At 51.8% G+C, this 20,611-nt stretch overlaps 1 protein-coding gene across 3 annotated transcripts in view; it reads right to left on the bottom strand.

Annotated features, from left to right (window-relative positions):
- Window positions 1-1,986: 1,986 nt before the first annotated feature.
- Window positions 1,987-20,611, bottom strand: part of ACACB (acetyl-CoA carboxylase beta) — a 98,894-nt gene continuing 80,269 nt past the window's right edge. For 2 of the 3 annotated variants that reach the window (XM_042909646.1, XM_042909644.1), the window contains exons 37-52: window positions 17,973-18,095; window positions 17,600-17,869; window positions 16,590-16,687; window positions 15,390-15,510; window positions 13,700-13,810; window positions 12,709-12,852; window positions 11,742-11,862; window positions 10,237-10,333; window positions 8,568-8,664; window positions 7,893-8,028; window positions 6,883-7,060; window positions 5,196-5,308; window positions 4,094-4,248; window positions 3,292-3,462; window positions 3,046-3,182; window positions 1,987-2,419 (exon numbers count right to left, since the gene is read on the bottom strand). In XM_042909646.1, the coding sequence (XP_042765580.1) occupies window positions 2,293-2,419; window positions 3,046-3,182; window positions 3,292-3,462; window positions 4,094-4,248; window positions 5,196-5,308; window positions 6,883-7,060; window positions 7,893-8,028; window positions 8,568-8,664; window positions 10,237-10,333; window positions 11,742-11,862; window positions 12,709-12,852; window positions 13,700-13,810; window positions 15,390-15,510; window positions 16,590-16,687; window positions 17,600-17,869; window positions 17,973-18,095 (2,199 nt within the window). In that variant the 3' untranslated portion in view covers window positions 1,987-2,292. Of the gene's footprint in view, window positions 2,420-3,045; window positions 3,183-3,291; window positions 3,463-4,093; window positions 4,249-5,195; window positions 5,309-6,882; window positions 7,061-7,892; window positions 8,029-8,567; window positions 8,665-9,251; window positions 10,027-10,236; window positions 10,334-11,741; window positions 11,863-12,708; window positions 12,853-13,699; window positions 13,811-15,389; window positions 15,511-16,589; window positions 16,688-17,599; window positions 17,870-17,972; window positions 18,096-20,611 lie in introns of those variants that run through there. The other variant, XM_042909645.1, reaches the window with a different exon arrangement.

Genomic DNA, 20,611 nt, shown 5'->3' with positions numbered 1-20,611 from the left:
GGTGGGGGCAGGTGGGGGGGAGGTGAGGCGGGGGGCCGGTGTAGATGGTGTCCTCACGTGCCAGGACGTAGCCTTTGCAAAGGTTCAGGATTTACGGGACAGCAAAAAGCCTCCCAAGATCGGGTCTGGGTCAGCCTGGGTGCCTGGCCCCCACCTCACCAGCTGTGTGAACTTGGGCACGTCTCTTCTCTCTGAGCTGGAGTTTTCTTGCCCATAAAAGTGAGGATAGAGTGTAGCATGCACTTGAGAGGCTCTCGAGGGTCACATGGGATGAGGTCACCACCCTGAGCATCCAGTTTGGACCCGAGCTGCCCACCGAGGCCTCTGGCCACACTCAGTGGCATGGTCCCTCCCCTCTTCCCTGGAGGGGGCTGCACTGAGTCCCCGGAAGGAGGAAAGTTGACCTCGTCAGGGCAAGTACTATCAGCTGATTGCCAATGTGCTGAACTCCGCCCCATCAGCCGGCAGACAGCAGCAGGCACCCATTTTTGAAATCAAGCTGAAAAGACCAAGTCTGCCTGTGACTTCCGGGATACAAACTGTCACAAACTGTCTGACTTCTGGGATACAAACTCCTATCAGAGCTTTGTCTTCCTGGGATGGGGGCTTGCTCAAGATCTCAGCCAATGGGGCAGGCCGGTGAGCTCCAGGGCAATCACCCAGGCAGGCGGCCTGCCTCTTCTGGTCCAGGTAATAAGTCAAGGCCAAAGTGCTTCCTTTAAAAAACACTTTATTCCACACATCTCCTGGCGGGATCCCCCACCCACTGCACCTGGGGAGCAGCTCGTTATGGACCTGCCTTTCCCTCCAAAACCAAGGCAGCCTCCCGCACATGGAAACATTCAGTTCCCGAGTCAGCGTGGAGTCCCACGGCCCTCCCCGAATCGGCCCCAGGATGGGACAACAGATAATTCCTCTTTCTCCCATCCCTCACTGCCCCCATGACACCTTCATGTGCCAGGTCCGTCACTGGCTGATGGCCAAACTCTGGTTTTTTTTTCCACTCAGGCAGTGGAAGAATCCGGGCTGGTGGGGGGCTTCCCTGGGCAGCCTCGTCAGTCTCTGAACCAGCAAGGTTCCTCAAACAAACTTCCCATCCCAGCCGGGGGGGGGGGGGGGGGGGGGCAACTGCCCCCATCGCCGGCACCCAGGAACTGATGGACGGGGCCGGGACGATAGCAGGCCTCCGATGCCGTGCGGCCTCCAGAACCCAGTGCTGGAGGGCAGGTCGCAGGGGCCTCCCTGAGCAAATTGGTGTGGCCCTCCTGGTCCAGTCCTTGCAAACCAAGAGCTCTGCCCCTTGGGGCCAGATCCCTGCCCAGACATCAAGGCACCAGGTGAGGGGGTGCCGGCAGAGGGGCCCTTCGAGGTGAGTAGTGGCAGTCCCCTCAGTGACACTCATGAGCCAGCTGGGCTGTGAGCCCGGTGACCGTCTGCCTTCTGCCTTCGTGTTCCCAACCCGGCCACGAGGCTGCACGCAGGGGACCGGGGGGCCGTCCTTGTCCTCCTCCCAGGGAAGGGGCCGGCTGGGAGGGCTGGGAGCCACACGGAAGCTGTCTTCAAAGGTCCTGAAATGTGCGGCCAAACAGTTCTGCCCATTTGCTTTCCCTCTTTCGAAAACAGAATCAGCGCGGCCTTACCAGCGAGACGTTCCTGGCGCTCCTCTAGGGGCCACGTGGGGAACGACATACCGTTTTATTCTCTTAAAAAACCATTCAAGCCCTTTCCCAGGTGACTTGACAGTTTCCGAATAAGCATCATGACAAAAAACCAGGCTGTTTCTGCGCTTCCTTCCTCGGCCTACTTATTCTGCCGAACTATGTAAGACGCTTACAATCAGGAGTTGGTCTCAGTAGAAAAATAAAAAGATTCTGTGATCTGATATAAAACGAGCCCAAGAGAACACCTGGAGCCCGCACACCAGGCACTGGAAAGCAAAAGGAAACTGGGGGGTTTGGTTTCAATGTGATTCAGGGATGCAGCAAAAAAAAAAAAAAAAAAAAAAAAAATGATGTCTCAAGAGACACCAGAGCCAACTTCCCAGTGATGGAGAGGAAGTTATTTCTGCTCGGAAGGGGCTCTCCTGAGCTTTTTATTGAGTCAGGAGTGAGTGGGAGGCCAGCAGCCCTGCAGAGATGCCTAGGGTTTTGGGGGTTTTGGGGTTTTGAGGGTTTTTTTTTTGCTTTTTTCTTTTTAAAAAGCAAACCCCCACGGTCCTGATGAGGCCTGCGGTAGGCGGGTCAGCGTGGTTTCTTTTGCCCGTGGTCCTGAAAGCGGCCGGGTGGGCCGGGGTCAGGTGGAGGCTGGGCTGTCCATGGTGGACAGGAGGTGAATGACTTCGGCCCGCTCTGCTGAGCTAATGTGCTGGCTCAGGTACACTATGCAGTCCACGGCCACGTCAGGGTTGTCTTGAACCAGGCTGCAGGGGGAGGGGAGAAAAGGGCAGGGGTCATTCCTGCCACTTAGTTCAGGGGGTCCTAGGGTGGTCGCTAAGAATTCCTGTGTGGGGCCATGCCATGTTCCTGGGTGGGTGACAACCCAGGCCTCCCAAGTCTCTTTGTGCCGTGGTCACCGTGGCGGGAGAGGGGGAGTGGTCCCATACGGCAAGAGGGAATTCTGGGGGTCAGAACACTTGGAAGGACAGTGGACCCTGTCAGTCACTAGCTGTGTGACTGGAGACCCAGTATTTCCCCTAAATTTCAGCTTCATTCCCTAAATGGGGACCCACATGATCAACTAGCCATCTCACAGGGGACCCCATGGGAATGGGGTGAGCAAATCCTTTGGAAAGGCTGGTACCTACGGCCTAGCAGTTAAGAACGTGGGCTCTCCCAGATGCGCTCTAGCCGTGACCTTGGACCAGCTGTCCTCTATACTCCAGCAAGGAATACAGCCCCCGAGCCGTGGACCTCGCACGCGAGGCTGAGCCGTAGGCCCGGGACCATGCAGCGTCGTGGAGTCAAGCTGGCACTCTGGGGTCAGGCGGCTGGCGGTAAATCCGGCGCTCGCCAAGAAGTCCAAGGCATGGGCGGGTGGGCCACTTACCGTCTGATGGCCTTGAGGACGGAGTCGCGCTTCAAACACTTGATGTTCTCGCGGATGGTGGAACGCAGGCCGCCCCCGCCCTGCCAGTGCTGTTCCAGCCACTTTACCACCATCTGGTTGTTATCCCACAGGTAGGCCTGGGGGGAAGGGGACAGGCAGCCTCAGAGAGGGACCCCTGAGCAGGCTGGCCCCGGGAGGCACGCGCGCACCCACCCACCCACCCGTCCTGTCTCCGCCCAGGCCCACCTTGACGGCCCCCTCCGTCTCCACGAACCACCGACGCAGCATGGACTGGATGTGCACGTGGCTCAGCTCACTGCTGGCCTGCAGGATCTCCTGCTTGACCTGGTCCTCCAGCAGGAGGCGGCGCAGACGCCAGTACAGGAAGGCGCGTGAGGTCTTCCACTCCACGATGTCCTGCGGACGAGCCCCAGGCCTGAGCCCTCCGAAGGGGCAGGGGCGGGCAGAGATGCAGGGTGCTGCCCGGGGCGGGGCCCTGGGCTAGGTGCACGCTCGGTGATCATTCCCGTTTTACAGGCGGGGCAGCTGAGGCTCGGGGCGGGGGGTTGGCAGGGCCAAGATTTCACCGGGACTCTACTCGGGCTTCCCAGAGGCACGGAGGGGCTTAGGCTGGCTGGGAGGGAGCCCCACACACAGGGGTGGTAGGTGAGTGTAGGGTATCTTCTTAGGGGCCGAGCGATGGGGTGGGGCTGGTGAAGGCCAGTGCTGGGCGGGAACAATCCTTCCCAAGTCTGGCCCGTGGTTAGAGACACCCATAGAGGTCAGACTGGTGGTTCCCAAACCTTGCTGCCTGTTGGAATCGCTTGGGGATTTGCAGCCATAGTTATACGGGGCTCCCACCCCCTGATACTCTGATTTAATTGGTCCGAAGAGCCACCTGGGCACTGGGATTTTTTTTTTTTTTTTTTTTATCGCTCCCCAAGTGTTTCTAACATGTAGCTTTCGAGCCCAGATCTGCTCCGGTTGGAAACCAGGTGACCTTAGGATGGGGCATTCACGTGGGGCTCCCACAGCTGCAGGCTCTTACAGAGATGACACCCTTCTCCAGCATGCCTTGGGCCCTGTCGTGGAGGTCGGCGAACAGCACCGCCACCTGGTGGTAGATGGGCAGGAGCAGGTCCTCCCGGGCCTTCAGCTGGCCCTCCAGGTCCTTGCGGTCCTTATCGGAGAGCTCGGACACTCCTGTGGGCAAGGGCACAAACCAGGGTTTGCAGGACAGGCCTGCGCTCTGATTCGGAAGCTGCCCCCAAACCAAGCTGCTCGCACGGTCTCAGAAGCGTGCTTACCATGGCGAGACCGCATTCAGCGTGCAACTCTAAATGCGCCCCCTTCTCGGGAAGAACCACTGTGCTCACGGGCTACGATCACTTACTATTTTCCACACATATTGCAAAATACAATTAAGGGGATATTATGAACAGCCCTGGGCCAATTTCACACCTTAGATGAAATGGACAAATTCCTTGAAATATACAAACTATGGAAGCTCTGCCAAGAGGAAACAGATCCCCTGAATAGTCCTACATATAATAAAGATGAATTTGTAGCCAGAAACCTCCTATCAAAGATTTAAAGAAATAATGCCAATTGAGACTCAGAAAACAGGAGGGAACACCTCCCAACTCATTCAAGAGATCAGCATTTACCCTGACACGAAACCAAAGAAATTACACACACACACACACACACACACACTCTAATAAATCTTATGAAGGGCACAGTTATAAAGACACTGTCACCCAATATGGACTTTTAAAGAGAATTACATCTAAGGCTACAAGTGAAACAAAACTATCACTCAGACAAAATTGGTAACACACTTCAGGTCTGATGGAAAATTCGAAAGGGACATTTTGCTGTGCAAATTCTCATCGTCCTCACTGGCCCCAAATACTTCCATTGTTATATTTTATGTGTGTTCAGAAATAAATACACTAAGGCACTAAACACACTTTTTAATGGTAAAGGGCTGATTTTGCTATATGAACGTGTTTAACACATCCCCCGATTTTTGGAGCTGTCTTCTGGCACGCCGGCACTTTGTTTTTACCAGACTAGAACCCCCCGGGAGGGGAGCGGGCTGGGTCTCTCTTGCCCTCTGAGACCTGAGGCGTTCCCACCCCTCTCACCTAGCTGTTCCACGAGCTTCTTATAAACTGGGTCGATCCTCCTCATGGTCTTTATCAGATCTTTCTTCCGGAACTTAATCTCCACTGTTCCCTCCGGCTCCAGAATGCTCGCCCTGAAAAAAGAAGAGGAAGGGGTGGAAGGTGTAGGAGATGTCCCCCCAACAACCTACAGCCAGGAGACATGGGGGTAGAGACAGGAGAGCCAGGAAACCCGGGTGTGAGTTCTTAGATCTTTCACAGACTCACTCTGTGACCTTGGGCAAGTCAGAGGGGACTCTCCAGTCATCTGCTTCTATATCCATAAAATGTACAGGGGCTGAGCCAACTTCTTAAAATCACGTTTTCTGAACTCTGGAATGCCCTTTTGGCTCTGAGAGCATAGGCCTCTTCTCCAGAACAGCATAGCCCTCCTGTTCTTCAGCTACAGCCCTTTGTGACTTTCCTAATCTCTGCTCTCCTCGGGCCAGGGTACTGTTTCTGATCTCCTCCAAGCTCACAAAGGCACAATGAAGAACTCAACATGGTTCAGTATGAGCTGGCCCTCTCACTCACCCCCACACTGCCCCCTTCATCCTCTTTTGATAGTTTGGAAGCCCCAAGAAATACTTGATGTAGCTCTGAGCTTCCTGGTGGCCAGAGTGTAAAGGTAATGATGACCCCACTTGAGGCTGCTCATGTCCCGAGTCGTCCTGGAGGGCAGACCTCAACAGCCCCCCGTGATGGTCTAGGTGCACTGAAGGCGGGACAGGTGTCGCTCATGTGCACCATATCACAATATCTACCATGATGTCTGGTACATAGTAGGTACTCAATAAATAGTCACTGAATGAATGAATGGATAACAGACACAGGAAGAGGATGCCTATATTTGGGGCAAAACTACTCCTGAGGTCTTGATATCCTACACACATGTAGCTTAGAGTCTTCCTTTCTTTTTTTTTTTTTTTAATTTTTTAACATTTATTCAGTTTTGAGGGACAGAGTGTGAGTGGAGGAGGGGCAGACAGCAAGGGAGACACAGAATGCGAAGCAGGCTCCGGGCTCTGAGCTGTCAGCACAGAGCCCGATGCGGGGCTCGAACTCACGAACTGCGAGATCATGACCTGAGCCAAAGTCGGACGCCCAACCGACTGAGCACCCCAGGCGCCCCAACTTAGAGTCTTCACTTTAAAGTTACTCAAGCACCACGTGGCAAGTACTACTGTCATTGTCCTTTCTGTAAACGTTCCTGGAATGAATGAATTCCTCCTTAACAAAGTGCCACAGGTTTCTCTCTCCCGACGAACCAGTAACCTCTCAGGCAAGTATCTGTCAGTCATTTGTTCAGCCAGGATTTCCCAACCACCTGCTAGCGGTCAGGCATTGTGCGAGGCCCTGGCCTATAAAACTGAATAAAGCACAGCCCCTCCAGGAACTCACAGCTTGGGCAGAGACTCAGAGCCCAGGGAGAACTAGAGGACTGGTTATGTTTCCCTTTTTATCCTGGCTGCCAGGAAGCTCAGGTGCCATGAACTCTCCTGATAAAATCCACCTGTGCACTGGAGGCTAGTTTCGGACTGGTAAAATTGGAGCCTCTCCATCCTTCAGAACCTCAGAATGCCCTGGCAATTCCTGGCCAGTGGCTCAAAGATGATGGGGCCTCGGGACTGGGGGTGAAGGGAAACGAGGCTGAGGGTCACACACCCACCTGCTCTCCTTGTCTGCGTACGTTTCTATGCACAGGGGGTTGATGGAGGAGTCCACGACCACCCAGGAGCCCCCCCGGAGTTCCCCGTTGGGTGGGATATAGATCAGGACGGGCTGTTTGTACTGCCTGAGGCTGTCCACGATGTAGGCTCCAAACTTCAGCACCTGGTCGTACATGTCTGAAAGCAAAGCAGTTAGTGGCCCGGTGAGGAGGCTTCAGGCCCCAGCACCTGCCACACGCCAAGCCCCCAGCCGTCGCTGTCCTGGGGAGCCTGAGAAAGCGTGTTCAGCCGGGATGCTTCGCGGCACCATGGAAAGGGCAGTAGAGGAGGCCAGGTACAGACTGCACCTTTACTGTCCGTGTCACCTTGGCCAGGCCACTCTCCCCTCCCTCACACTGGGGCCTCTCAGTGCCTCCATCTGTAAAAGGAAGCGTAGGGCAATCTCAAGGGTCCCTTCCTTCCAGCTCTGACTCCGGGATGCCCTCACCGGTGACTGCCCCCCGCCCTGTCCTGCCGTTCCCAGCACACGGAACCCTATCCAGCAATAGCACAGATCCTTCCCTCCTGCCCACAGACAGCGTGGTCGTTATTTTCCACCAAGACGAGGCTCTCCGAGTACCAGGCACCTTATGTGGTTAGGCTGCAATAATAAAATCAACCATCATCATGCCAGGAGCTAACACCATGCACCCGTGATCAGCTCATATCAAACCCTCACTTCAGACCTCTCTCAGGTTGGTCTGACTCTTAGCCCCTTCACAGGAAGGAAAGTTCCCGGGGTCGCCCACCCTGCCCTGCCCCTCACAGGGTGACCTCTGGCTAGTCACACTAGGAGCCCTCAGTTCCTCATCTGTGAAATGGCTGGATGTTCCCTGAACTGCTCCCATCCTTGGAGGTTGTAGGGGGGCTCGGCTAAGATGATGACGCGACAGCGCCACCTGGAGGGGGTTTCCCTGTCCTGGGTGCTGACCCCGCAGCTTTGGGACACCCACAGGAGAGGTGGCTTTACCTTTCATGCCACCGGAGAACCCCCTCCAGTTGGCAAAGATTATCAGGGGCAATCTCTCTCGGTTGAAATCGTTGATGGCCTGGGCCGTCTTGTAGGCTGAGTCTGGGAACCACACCTGGCCCGCCTGCTGGATTATCTGGAACACAGGGTGCCCTGGATCAGACTCCTCTGTGCAAGACCAGCGAGGGGACACGGGGACAGTCTTCTGAGCCATACCCTAGAGGGCAGGCAATCTGATCTGCGTTGGCACCCACACCAGAGCCAGGGCTCACAGGGAAGGCCCGAAGCTCACCTGCTGGGGGCCCTGCTTCTGCAGCCCAGGGAGGTTCCTTCTGCCTCATTTACAGGCTCAAAGGGGTGCCAAGCCAGTCCAGGCCATACCGAGTCCTAGGACCCACCCTCTGGCTCCTGAGCTCCTCCCATATATGCCATGGCCCAGCTAGAGTCAGTGACAGGGACAGGGACAGGCGCAGAGGGCAGGAAGGATTCCCAGGGACCTGTCACCCCCTGAAGAAGAAAGACAGCGTAGGACATTTATGCATCCCGCAGAGACAGTGCTGGAGACGGGCGCCCCTGGGGCCAAGGACTCCCCTGAGGCTGGAAGGGCAGGCGTGTGATCCACTCCAGCTGGCTGAGCCAGCTGAAACCACAGTCCCAAATTCCCAGCCCTCTGACCTTGGCCTCGGAATCCAGGTTGGCAGGGTCTGCAGGCACTACCACCTCCACGGTCCGCGTCTCCACGGCGATCACTCCAACAGGGATCCCCCCTAGCCTGTGAGGTGGAGCAGGGGCGAGCGGGGAGCTGGGCGGCAGCCCCCTTGGATCCGGGGGTAGACGGGTCCGCCCAGCCCCGGCTGACATTCTATGGGCATCCTGGGTACCTGGGCACTAAAGGCTGGGACGCGGGCACGCGTGCAGAAGCGTGCACAGCTTTTACTCTGGCGGGTTATTTTACTGGAAGGCAAAGAAGCCGTTCCAAAGCGGTAAGAGCCTCCTCGCCAGCCGGCGGGCTGGAAAGGTGCCATCGGCGCCCTTCTTGGGGCAGCAGCCATCGTGGTGACGGGGAGGGTGAGGCCAGTGCAGGAGCAGCGCTCTCCACTAGAACTTTCTGGGACGCTGTGTTGCCCCTGGGCCATCCAGAACAGCAGCCGTGACATGCTACCTCGTGCGGATGCTCAGCACCTGAAACGTGCCAAGGGCAACAGGGGAAAGGAATACCCCTTCCTCTCTCAAGTCACCGAGATTTGAATTGCTGCACGTGGCCAGCAGCCGCCGCGCGGGACGGGGCGGGTCTAGGCACCGAGGCGTGCTTGCAAAGGGGTGGCGGATGTGGAGCCTGAAGGAGCTGTGGCTCAGAGGATTCCATGACATTAGTCACTGTCACCCGCCTGCTACCAGCCAGGCCGGAGCCAGGTGCATCCCTGGGTCACTCGTGACTACGAGGCAGGTGGAGAGAAAGTCTTTAAATAAAGGAAGGGTTTCCATGTAGAAGAGGGAGATCTCATCGCAGGTCTTAAAAAATAAAACACTTAGGGAGGAGGGATGAGCTGTTAGTACTAGGCTTAACATTTGGTATTTTAATACTTATTTATTGCCCGGGAGAGAAATAACAGCACCAACAAGGACAGGAATAACAGCCGCTGGCACTGACGGAGCACTTGGGGTGTTTGAAGAGCTTGACACATGTCCTCACAGCAGTCCTCTGGGGGCAGGATTATCATCCCCGTCTTGCAGATGAGGACGTAAAGGCCCAGAGAAAGTGAAGGACCTTAGATCTGACTCCAGAGCCTGGACTTGTAACAACTACCTCGTGCCACGATCTGAATGCTAACTTATAAGGATAATTATAAGGGTCAATTATACGGAGAGGATCCCGCAGGTGGCCAGACATGTCTAAAATGATGACGGCTGCACCACTGAGGGGTGAGCTGCTCAGCTCTGAAAGCATCCAAGCGATTAAGCCGTCCACCAGCTCTGCGTAGACAAGAGGGCTCCTGATCGTGGCCCTCGTGGAACAGACCTCATAGTTTTGAGTGTCTGTGTAGTTTTCTGGTGGGAGCACCCAGCGCTGTCTTCTGATTCCCAAAGGGGCAGACTCTGGCCCCCAGCAAGCAGATGGCTGAGATGGCCTTTCCTAAGGCCACAGAAAAATCCAGACTTTATGAAGAAGTTCAGCCTCCAGAAAACCATCCCCCCAAACTGGTTTTCCTTTCGGAAAGCCCTGAGGCCAAAAGGAAAGTGTTCTTGGGGGTCACCCAGGAGGAAAGGACCCATGGCTAGTGCCTGGGAGTCCCAGTGCCTGGTGAGGCCAGGCGAGTGCAGGCTGCCCCGTTCCCAGGGTTACCTCGCTCTTCCTGTCACCACCGTCTGGGCCCAAGGCGCCATGATTTCCTTGAAACTGCCGTGGTCAAAGAATCCACTCTGCCAGGATCCCTTCAGAGCTGTGGGCAGAAGGGCAGAGGCCCAGGCCAAGGGGCTGGGTTGATGAGGGTCCCCATGGTCTGCCTGGTGGGACAGACAACCTGACCTTCACAGCCCAGACACCTGTTTCTCCAGAAAACCACACAGACCCCGACCCCATTAAAAGAAAGCAAAGCAAAGCAAAACAAAACAAAACCTCCCAAAAACACGGTTGCAGAAAATACCCCAAGTCAGGAATTCAGCCCATTTGGAACATCCAACCGTATCAGCTCCTGCCAATGCCAAATGCACGGAGATCCTAATCCCAAGGATCAGCCCAGGAGGCAAAGAGAGCTGACAGGTCCCCTTCAGAAGATGGGATTTGGGGAAGGGACCACCTGCCCGGGAAACCTCATCCTCAATGTGCCGGCAGTATCTTAATAACATTTAAATGTTAACTGGGGGCCATCTTCGATTTCAGAGAGAGAAACAGACAGACAGAGGGAGAGAAGAGGGGAGTCGGGGAGGGGCGGGGGAGGAGGGGAAGGGAGATGACTTGGGGAGGGGGAGGGGACAGAATATGATGATGCCGATTGCAGCCGTCCCTTTCAAGGAAGCATTGGCGCCCTGGTGTCCGTGACTCCGGTTTGGCCAGGGAGAAAGGAGCCAGGTGACGCGAGGGTCACAAGCCGCCAGCAAGGGAGGCTGGGTGCCTGAAAACAAAGGAGCCCAACTCCCGTGTCTGCCCGAGGGCTGGCCTGACCAGATGGAGAAAATGGTCAGAAACAAGGTGGACATTTTTTTAGTCAAGATAAAGCCATCCCCCTCAGAGCTCACGGGGAAGAAAGCTCGAGAGAGGCACAAGAGGGGCACGCGAGCCGCGGGGTATCCTGAGCCGGCAGCGCCCGGCGCACCCCTGACGGGCACCCCTCCTGCACCACGCAGCTGGACGGGCAGGCAGATCCCTAAAGGCAGCGGCGTCTGAAATTCCAGACTCGGGATCATGGTAACGGGGTTAGCTCAGCTTCCCTGGGGTGTTCTGCTTGCTCAGGAGGTAATCCAATACCTGCCGGAGACAAGCTTGCCCCTTTCAGAGAGGGGGTGGGGGGGTGTAGTCTTGTCTCTGAAACCCTGATGTCCGCATTTTCCTATGTAACCACGGGGCAGCTCGGAGGGAGGCCAGGCCCCCTGTTGCACTTCCCCTGCATCTGCCAGCCCGAGGACCCAGAGCCTGTGCCCACCGCTTCTTTATTAAGGACTTAGGAAAAGTATAGAGAAAAGTGCCCCCCACCCCCAGCCTCCACTCCCTCTGCGTTTGATCTCAGGTGTCCCCCTCCGGGATGTGTGACCAAGGGAGGATCGGGGCTTCTACCAGAGGGCCCCTTCACGCCTTCTTTTCAGAAAAGAAACCCAAGAGCCAGGTCTCCGGCAAAGCACTTAGGGACTCACTTGGGTGAGGCCGTCCTGCAAGCAGCCACCGGGGGTCGTAGGGAGCCCTGGACGGGAAGAATCCAATTTCTCGGTCGATGGGGTCCGAGGGTGTGGTGATGGGGACTGGACTGCGATTATCCTAGAAAAGAAAGCGGCCTCAGTCTTCTGTGCCGGTCAGCCATGCCTGTGATCTGCTTCTCCCCTCTGACCATGATCATGCCTGCCTGCGCAGCAGAGCCCTGCCCGAATTAGCCAGTCATCGCCAGCATGAGTGGCGTCTGGTGAGGGCCTGCCAAGGTGCAGGCTCCCAACATCATGGTACTGAATCACCAAGGGAGCTCCCTAGGGTAGGTGCTATTGTTATTCCCATTTCACAGATGAGGAAACTGAGGCTCAGGAAGATGCACAGACTGTCCCAAGGTCTCACTGCTAGCGATGAGGAAGCCGGGAATCGGATCCAGCCCGACTGCAAAGCTTCAGGGTTCTCTATTGTTCAGTGTTACCTCTTTTGATGAGACGCAAGGCCACCCCTTTATAAAGGATCAGCACATAGCATCTTACAATGGCATTAAAATTTTCTTTTAATGTTTACTTAGTTTTGAGAGAGAGGCAGAATGCAAGCAGGGGAGGGGCGGAGAGAGAGGGAGACGCAGAATCCCAAGCAGGCTCCGGGCTCCGAGCTGTCAGCACAGAGCCCGACGCGGGGCTCGAACTCACGAACCGTGAGATCATGACCATGAGCCGAAGTCAGATGCTTAACCAACTGAGCCACCCAGGCACCCCAGTGGCATTTTTTTTTTTTTTAAGCAAAGAACAGCTAGACAGAGCTGGGTGTCTGAGAGGGAAGGAGGGAGGAGTGAAGAAAAATTAAGCCCAGCCACAAGGGTGGCACTTCCTGGCTCCCAAACTCCCATACCACTCAGCAAGTGAACCTGATGACAAAGTCTTCCAGACTCTACGGTGCAGAGTGGGGGGGATACTGGACCTTTGGCATATAGGACAGCCACTCCAGGATGGTGTACACGCCCTCGAAGTCGTCTGGCACAGTGACGTGGGAGACGCCGTTGTAATGCATGATCTGCACGCCGCCCAGCTGGTTGTTGGAGGTGTAAACCTCTCTGCCCAGGACCTGCTTTGACATGGCAAGGTTAGCAAGGGCCCGCCCGGCTCAGGCCCCTTCCACCTGCTGGGAAGTCATCTCCCTCGGCGGTCCTCAACCCTGGCCGCCCGTGACAGTCACCCGGGAGTTTTCAAAACTCCCAATGCCCAGGCTGCATCCGGACCAATTACAGCAGAATCTTTTGAGGCTGGGACCCAGGCATCAGTACTTTTTCCTTAAACTTCTAGGTAGGTGGAACTCTGCGGCCCAATTTGAGGACCAGCGATCCAACCGATTACTTGGGTCTTCTCCAAGGTGAAACCCTACCGGGTATTTCTGATTTGGCAGGTTGGCGCCGAGGCCTGGGAATCTGCATTCGTAACAAGTTCCTGGGTGATGCTGCTGCTGGTTCCGGGACCAGACTTGCAGAACTTCAGTGGGATTTTATCAGACATTATCTTACCAAGGCTTTTACAGCAACGTGGGGTATGTTTTCATACAGTGAAAACAGAATCCCAAACCGCACGCTCACCAGGCGTCATGGAGACGGAAGATGGGACGGAAAGACACCAAAATTTGAGTAGGAGCAAAATTACTTTTTTTGGGGGTGGTCTTTTTCCAATTTTCTACAATATATAATGCCACCTTAATAATTTTTTAAAATTTAAGCTGTCAGCACACAAGAGTCTACACTTAGAAAAAAATTGTTTTGGCTCCTGAGAGACCCAGATGAGTACAAACTGGAAAAACAGCTCCTAGCTCAGTTGGAATGACACTGGTTTCATACTGAGAAAAGTCCCCCATTGGGAGACAGTGGTTATGTTAAAATGAGTCCTGGCCCCACACGCCCGCCCCCTACAGTCTCCTTTTCGGTCACCTTGTTGAGAGCGCTGGCTCCCGTCAGGATGATGTGCGAATTTTCCACCTGGATCACTCGCTGGCCCAGCCTCACCAAGTAGGCCCCGATCCCAAGGGCTCGGCAGGTCACCTGTGGAGACAGCAGCCCTTGGGAATTCCGGAGGCAGGTGTGGCCCGGGGTGGGAAAGCCCAGGAACCCACTGGGCACACGTGGAGGGTACGATTTGGCCACTGGCAGCCTGGCTGGTGACCAAATGGCACAGGCACAGGCCACTTCTTCGCGCTCACCTAACCTTGGCTTCCAGAAAGAATGTGGTTAATGAAGAAGAGTGTTGTGAGGATAGACAGCAGACACAGAATGTTCTGGTTGTTGCTTCACACAAGGCATAGCTTATATGTAGTTCTTCTGAGCCATGGTAGCCTCTCACACAGCCACAGGGCATCTGGGAGTGCGTGCAAAACTGGTGATATCTGACTAAGGTCTATACCAAGGTAAGAGTGTTGTGCCAATGTCAATGTCCCGGGTTCGATAATGTGTTATGTAGGATACTGCCTTGGGGGAAGCTGGGTGAGGGGGACAGAGGACCTCTCTATACTGGCTTGTAACTTCTGGTGAGTCAGTCGTAAACTTTTTCAAAATTATATATATCTATATAGCTATCTATCTATATCTATCTATATATACATATATATAAATACATACACACATATATATGTCATCATATATAATTATATATATGACATATGTCATATATAATTATATATTACATTATCATATATAATTATATGATATGTGATATGTCATAATGTATATAAATGTTATATCATTATATATGATATATGTGTGATATGTGTTATCATGTAATTATATATTATATATGTCATATCATGTCATATATATGTCATATATCATGATGTCACCATCATAATGATATATATACATTATGACATATATATCATGTTGATATAAATGATATTATATATGATACATATAAAAATATGTACTTTGGAACATATAAAAATACATATCTTTTGTAGATTTTAATATATATAGATTTTGAAACATATATGAAATATATGTAAATGAGATGCAGAACACTAGCCTAAGGAAGACACTCATGGCCACATTTTCCACCCTGGAAACTGAAGATCCAACATCAAATGTAAAGATAAGGTCTTAAACGACAATCTACCATGAAAGAATAGTATTACCAGAAACAGCAAATATTTTTGAAAAGGCCAAGGGAGGGAAGGGGGAGATATTCATTCAGTACCAATTAAAACCAGACAAAAGTTCTTCTAAATACTCAGTACCTTTTAAATAAGAAGACATTGGACTGTGGTTCAAACACAACTATAAAAAGATACATTTTGAGATAATTGTTAAAACTGACCCCCGAACCAGGTTTCAAGGATATTGAAGAATTGCTGTTGATGTTGGTGTAAGAACAGTACCGTCATTTTGTAAAAAAGCATGGCGGGGGAAGGTCTTTATCTAGTAAAGATCTGCATCGGAGCATCCACAGATGGAAAGACAGGGCCAGGGGCTTGCTTTAAAATATCCCCAAACAGGAGAGCAGAGGGGCCGAGGGGGCAGGACGAGCTGCTGGCTGACAATCACCGGAACTGCATGATGAACGCACGGGACGCTTACAAAGATTCCATAAGAGAAAGGCGAAAAGGAAAAGGAAGTATAATAGGAGGCTCACCAGACTGATGGTGACGATCTCTTCGTAAGCTAGGGAGGACTCCCCTGCAATCATGCCCGAGCCCTTGAGGTTCTCCACGCCCAGGCCACGGTCCTTCCCGATGATATCCGTGATGACATACCTTCACGAACCGAACATGGATTCAAGACCAAGCTCTAGCCCAGAAAAATTCAAGGCGGACGCACTTCCCCAGGACCCAGGGCAGGAGGGACGGACGAGCAAGGTGAGGGAACAGAAGGTGACAAAGCAGCCAGGGGTGAAAGGAAAGCAGAGGTCTAGGACCTTCACAGTTGGTCCTGAAGTTTCTAGAAGGGCAAGTACAGCATCAGTAATTATCACCCTTCCAACCAAAGATGTCTGCCTTGCCCCCACCCTGCCTACCTCCAAAAACCATCTAGAATAGCGTTTGGTCTACAGAGAGATGGGGAAAGCCACTTAGTTCACAATCAATCAATCAACCAATCAGTCAGTCAAAAGATTCTATGGCCACAGAAGTGTAAGCCACTAGACAGCCCAGCCCCTGTTAAAGATTCACAAGACACTGCAACCGTTAAAGGTTCTGAGAAGGTCTGCAGTAAAGATGCTTTTTAGATCTCCTTTAAATCCAGTGTTCCTCAACTTACTTGATTATGGAACTTTTTCTACACTACCCACCTCCCCCGCAAACATATCACCAACTAACATTCCAGAAAACCTAGCTGGGAAATTCTGATTTTGTCAACCTCACTAAAACAAAACAAAACAAAACAAAACAAAACAAAACAAAACAAAACAAAACAAAACACCTGCAAAATTCCCTGGAAAAGATAGCTGGTAGCCTTGAACCTTCTCACTGGAGCAGACTCCCGCCTTGCCTACACCTTACCAGCCTGCCAAATTGCTGCTGTGTCAGTCTGGCTAATCTGGGCACAAACATGAGCTGGCAGCTCCGGGGAACCCATCTAATTCTTCTTGCATGATGTACTATTTTTATGAAAGCTGTGACTCATTTTGGGATGGCAAGGAAGGGCTCACCCTGGAGAATTCCCCAAGTGTCTAAGTCGTCGGTGTCCAGAAAGCTCAGGGGTCCCCACTGTACAAACACCACCACCCCATTTGAAAACGTCACCCACAAGCCCAGAGGCAAAGAGAGGGATTGCCCATTAGCAGCTGAGGCGCGACCAGAGGCAAAATGAAGGAGCTACCTGATAAATTACTTACCTGGACTCTCCCTCTTCCTCGATGTGTTTACAATGGACAGAGTTTAGGGAGCTGATTCTGGTGTAGTCTTGAGGCGTCAGGTACAGGTATTTAAATCCCTTAAAAACATATATACTCCAGTGAGGCTGTGAATTCAGCTCCCTGCACTCCACAGCCAATGTTTTCTATAAAAAACCACAACACTATAGGGGCGGAGGTTAATAACGAGTCAACAATGTGTTAACAGCCTAGTTAACATGTCTGATGTTAATACCATATTCATAACGGCTATAAACTGAAGGTCTGATCAGTGCTAAGAGCTTTCCACTCATCTTTACACACAACCGCACATTTTTCCTGCTCTGATCCAGTTCCTCAACGATCTTTTCATCGTTGCTCCCCTGAAGGGTCTCTTTTGTTCCCTTATTGCCAGCTCCCTCCACCAACTTTTATTATATAGTTTACGAACCATGCGTATGTATGCGTATGTATATATGTGTGTGTGTACGGATGTATGCATGCTTTTTACATGAAAAGAATAATTTTTGCCCCTCTGGCAGAGGCGGGATCACCCCCTTGAGAATGCATGCTTTGCCTGCAAAAAATAACTGTCCCCTGCAGTTCCCCGTCGTGAAATGCGCCCTTTTCTCTCATTCACTGCGCCTTTATCGTGGCTCGTGTCTCTACGTCTCCGAGATCATTTCTGAGAATTCTCTGAGGCCACAGGGACTATGTCTCATTCACCTTTGTATCCTTCATGTACAGTGCATTCGTGCTCAGCCTATATTAGCTCAACGTTTACAAACTTGTCTTCATTATCGTTCCCCTAAGGTGCCTTTTTAGACATTTCTTCCTAATTGCCACCCCGTCTCATGAAATGTTAATACTGATCAACTTTATACGCCTTTTGTGTGCTGTTCGTATGTCTGTGCTTTGTACACAAAGACCGCGAAGATTTTTTCCGCCCCTCTTGTGGGCGCCATCACCCCCACCGGGTGGCCTCACACCGCCAGGCTGGCTTTGTGACGTACTTTGTGGGGGTCTCCTGGGTCCACCCAAGCCACCTGGAACATGTGCTTGATCTCCTCTGCAAGGCTGATACAGGCCCCGCTGTTGGCTGCGAGGTAGATTTTGGGGATACCCTCCGCCCGGGCCATCTCAGACGCACGCAGGTACAAAAGGTCTTCTTCCAGGCCGAAGGACCCAATGCGGAAGGTGATGTCATTGCTGATGACAATCGCGTCCCGCCCTTCTGGATACTCTCGGGTCTTAAACCTCATCTTGAAGGCCACCATGCCCACCTGCCGAGGGGATGAACGCACAAGGAAAACGGTTTGTTTCTTCAGGGGGACATTTTTGGAAAGGGTGATTCCAGCCAGGGGCTGGGCTCTGCTGAATTCTTGCCTCATTTCCTCCAGGGAGGCGGTTCATCTCCACCAGCTGGCCCTGAGGGTCCAGCACGAGCTCGGTGTATGTCAGGATGTCTTTGGGGTACTTGTCCGCGGAGCCCCACAGTTTAAGGAGAGCCTGGGGACAGGGAAAGAAAGAGAAAACCCGAAGTCACCATTAGGGAGGCACATTTTCTAGTTCTCTCTTTCTTTAAAGCATCCACTCTTTAAAGCACGCACAGAAAAACCACACAGAATAATAAATACCCAAGCACCTACCTCGTGGTTCTGTCAAATCCTAATTTTTCCGCGGTTGCTTATGAATTTTTTTAAAGGAATAAGAAAAATGCAGTTGAGGCCCCTGGTGTAGCCCTCCCCAACCCGTCCCTCCAACCCCTCCCCAACCCCAGATAACCATCTGTCTTGAACTTAGCGTCTACTAGTCCCGTGCATGTTTTTATGCATTGTATATGCATCCATTTAAAACGTGCCGGGCGCCTGGCTGGCTCAGTGGGAAGAACACGTGACTCTTGATCTCGGGGTCATGAGTTCGAGCCCCACGTGAGGATCGAGAGTTGTGTGCTCTTGGCACCCCTGCGTGATTTTAAAATTTAAATAAATGGTCTGGCCCTGGACACATCCTTCTGCACCTTGCCCCATCGGCTCCCCCATAGGTGTGAGATATTTATCCATAATGAGAAATTTAACTCTGGTTCATTTTTTTCTACTATCCAGTTTCCATGGTGTGAGTAGACCATAATTTACTTATCCATAGCCTTTTCTAAGGAACATTTAGGTTGCTTCCAATTCTACAGTATTAACAATAAGGCCGTAACGAGCGTTCTGATGGTCTCATCTTATAAACCTGGATGAGAGTCTCGCCAGGTAGGTACCGAGGAGCGGAATTGCTGGGTCACTGGGTTGGTGAAGCTTCAAGTTTGATCAATATTACCAAACTGCTCTCTCATTTTTTTATGTTTATTTCTAGTTTTGAGAGAAAGAGAGAGAGAGAGAGAGAGACAGAGCACAAGTGGGGGAGGGGCAGAGACAGAGAGGGAGACACAGAATTTGAAACAGGCTCCATCCAGGCTCTGAGCTGTCAGTGCAGAGCCCGACGCAGGACTCAAACTCACCAACGGTGAGATCATGACCTGAGCCGAAGTCGGACACTTAACCGACTGGGCCACCCAGGCGCCCCGTGCTCTCTCATTTTTAAAGACCCTTTACAGGTCCAGTAGAAAGGCATAAGAATTCCTTTGCTCCAGGCACTTGGCCATACTTGTTTTGTCAAATATTTTAACGTTCACCTGTCTGCTGGGTGTGAAATTATACTGCGGTATTAATCTGTTCTCTACTGATTATTAAGGAGAGACTTTGAATGCACTTATCGACCATGGGAGTTTCTTTTTTGCCAATTTCCCCCGTTTGTAATTCCCGTCCATATTTTTTATAGTTTTCCCTGTTTTTTTTTTTTCTAACTGATTTATACGTGCTCTTTAGATAATCTGTTGTAATCCCTTGCTGGTAATAGGCATTGAAACATATTCTTCCGAACCGGGGCTCATCTTTCCTTTTTTGCATCAAGAACTTCAAAATTTTAATATAGTCAAGTTTATGGGTCTTTTCCTGTATAGCTTATGCTTTAAACTGACTCCCAACTAGCTTTAATCCCCTTGAAATTTATTTCTGTGTGCTAGATAAGGTAGAAATCAAAATTTACTTTTTCCAGTTAGATAAATCCTCCTTTACCCATGCAGGATATGCGCCAAGATACCCAGCGGGTGCGTGAAACCCCAGACGGTACTGAACCCTATATATCCCTTTGTTTTTCTATACATATGATAAAGTTTAATTTATAAACAGGCACAGTAAAATTAATAATAAAAGAACAATTATAACAATACACTATAATAAAAGTTATGTGAACACAGTCTCTCTCTCTCTCTCTCCCAGAATGTCTTATTGTACTAAACTCACCCTTCTTCCTGTGATGACAGGAGATGATAACATGCCTACACGATGGGCTAAAGTGAGATGCCTGATGTAGGTACCGTGACACAGCGTTAGGCTAACACCGAACTTCTGACCACACGTCAGAAGGAGGAACCTCTGGTTCCAGACTGCCGTTGACCACAGGTAACTGAAACCGTGGAAAACGAAGCCACGGAGAAGCGGGAAATACTGTACCTTTCGGTGACGTTCACTCCCTTGATTCCCTATCCCACCTCTGCCTTCGGTCAAGGCTGTTTGTGAGTGGGTCTGATTTTAGGCTCTATGCTGTTCCACTGGTCTACTTGTCTGGCTCTATTGCAACAATACACCGAAATAAGTACTGCTACTTTAAAACGAGTGATGACGTTTGTTAAGACAAGTCCTCTTGTCTTTAGTTCTTTGTTTTTGCTATTCACAGCTTTTGCTTTTCCATACGAATTTTGCAGTTTCACCAAAAAAAAACCCCTCTGGAATTACACTGAATTATTCATTTGGGCATGAATGTTGTCCATACTATTCTGTCTCTTTATCTAAAAGAAAGGGGATGGGGGCGCCTGGGTAGCTCAGTCAGTTAAGTGACCAACTTCGGCTCGGGTCACGATCTCGCCGTTTGTGAGTTCGAGCCCCGCATCGGGCGCTGTGCTGACAGCTCGGAGCCTGGAG

The sequence above is a fragment of the Panthera leo genome, chromosome D3 (assembly GCF_018350215.1).
Source record: "Panthera leo isolate Ple1 chromosome D3, P.leo_Ple1_pat1.1, whole genome shotgun sequence".
NCBI lineage: Eukaryota > Metazoa > Chordata > Mammalia > Carnivora > Felidae > Panthera > Panthera leo.
Note: the sequence above shows the minus strand (reverse complement) of the source record. Positions and strands in the feature narration are given on the sequence as shown.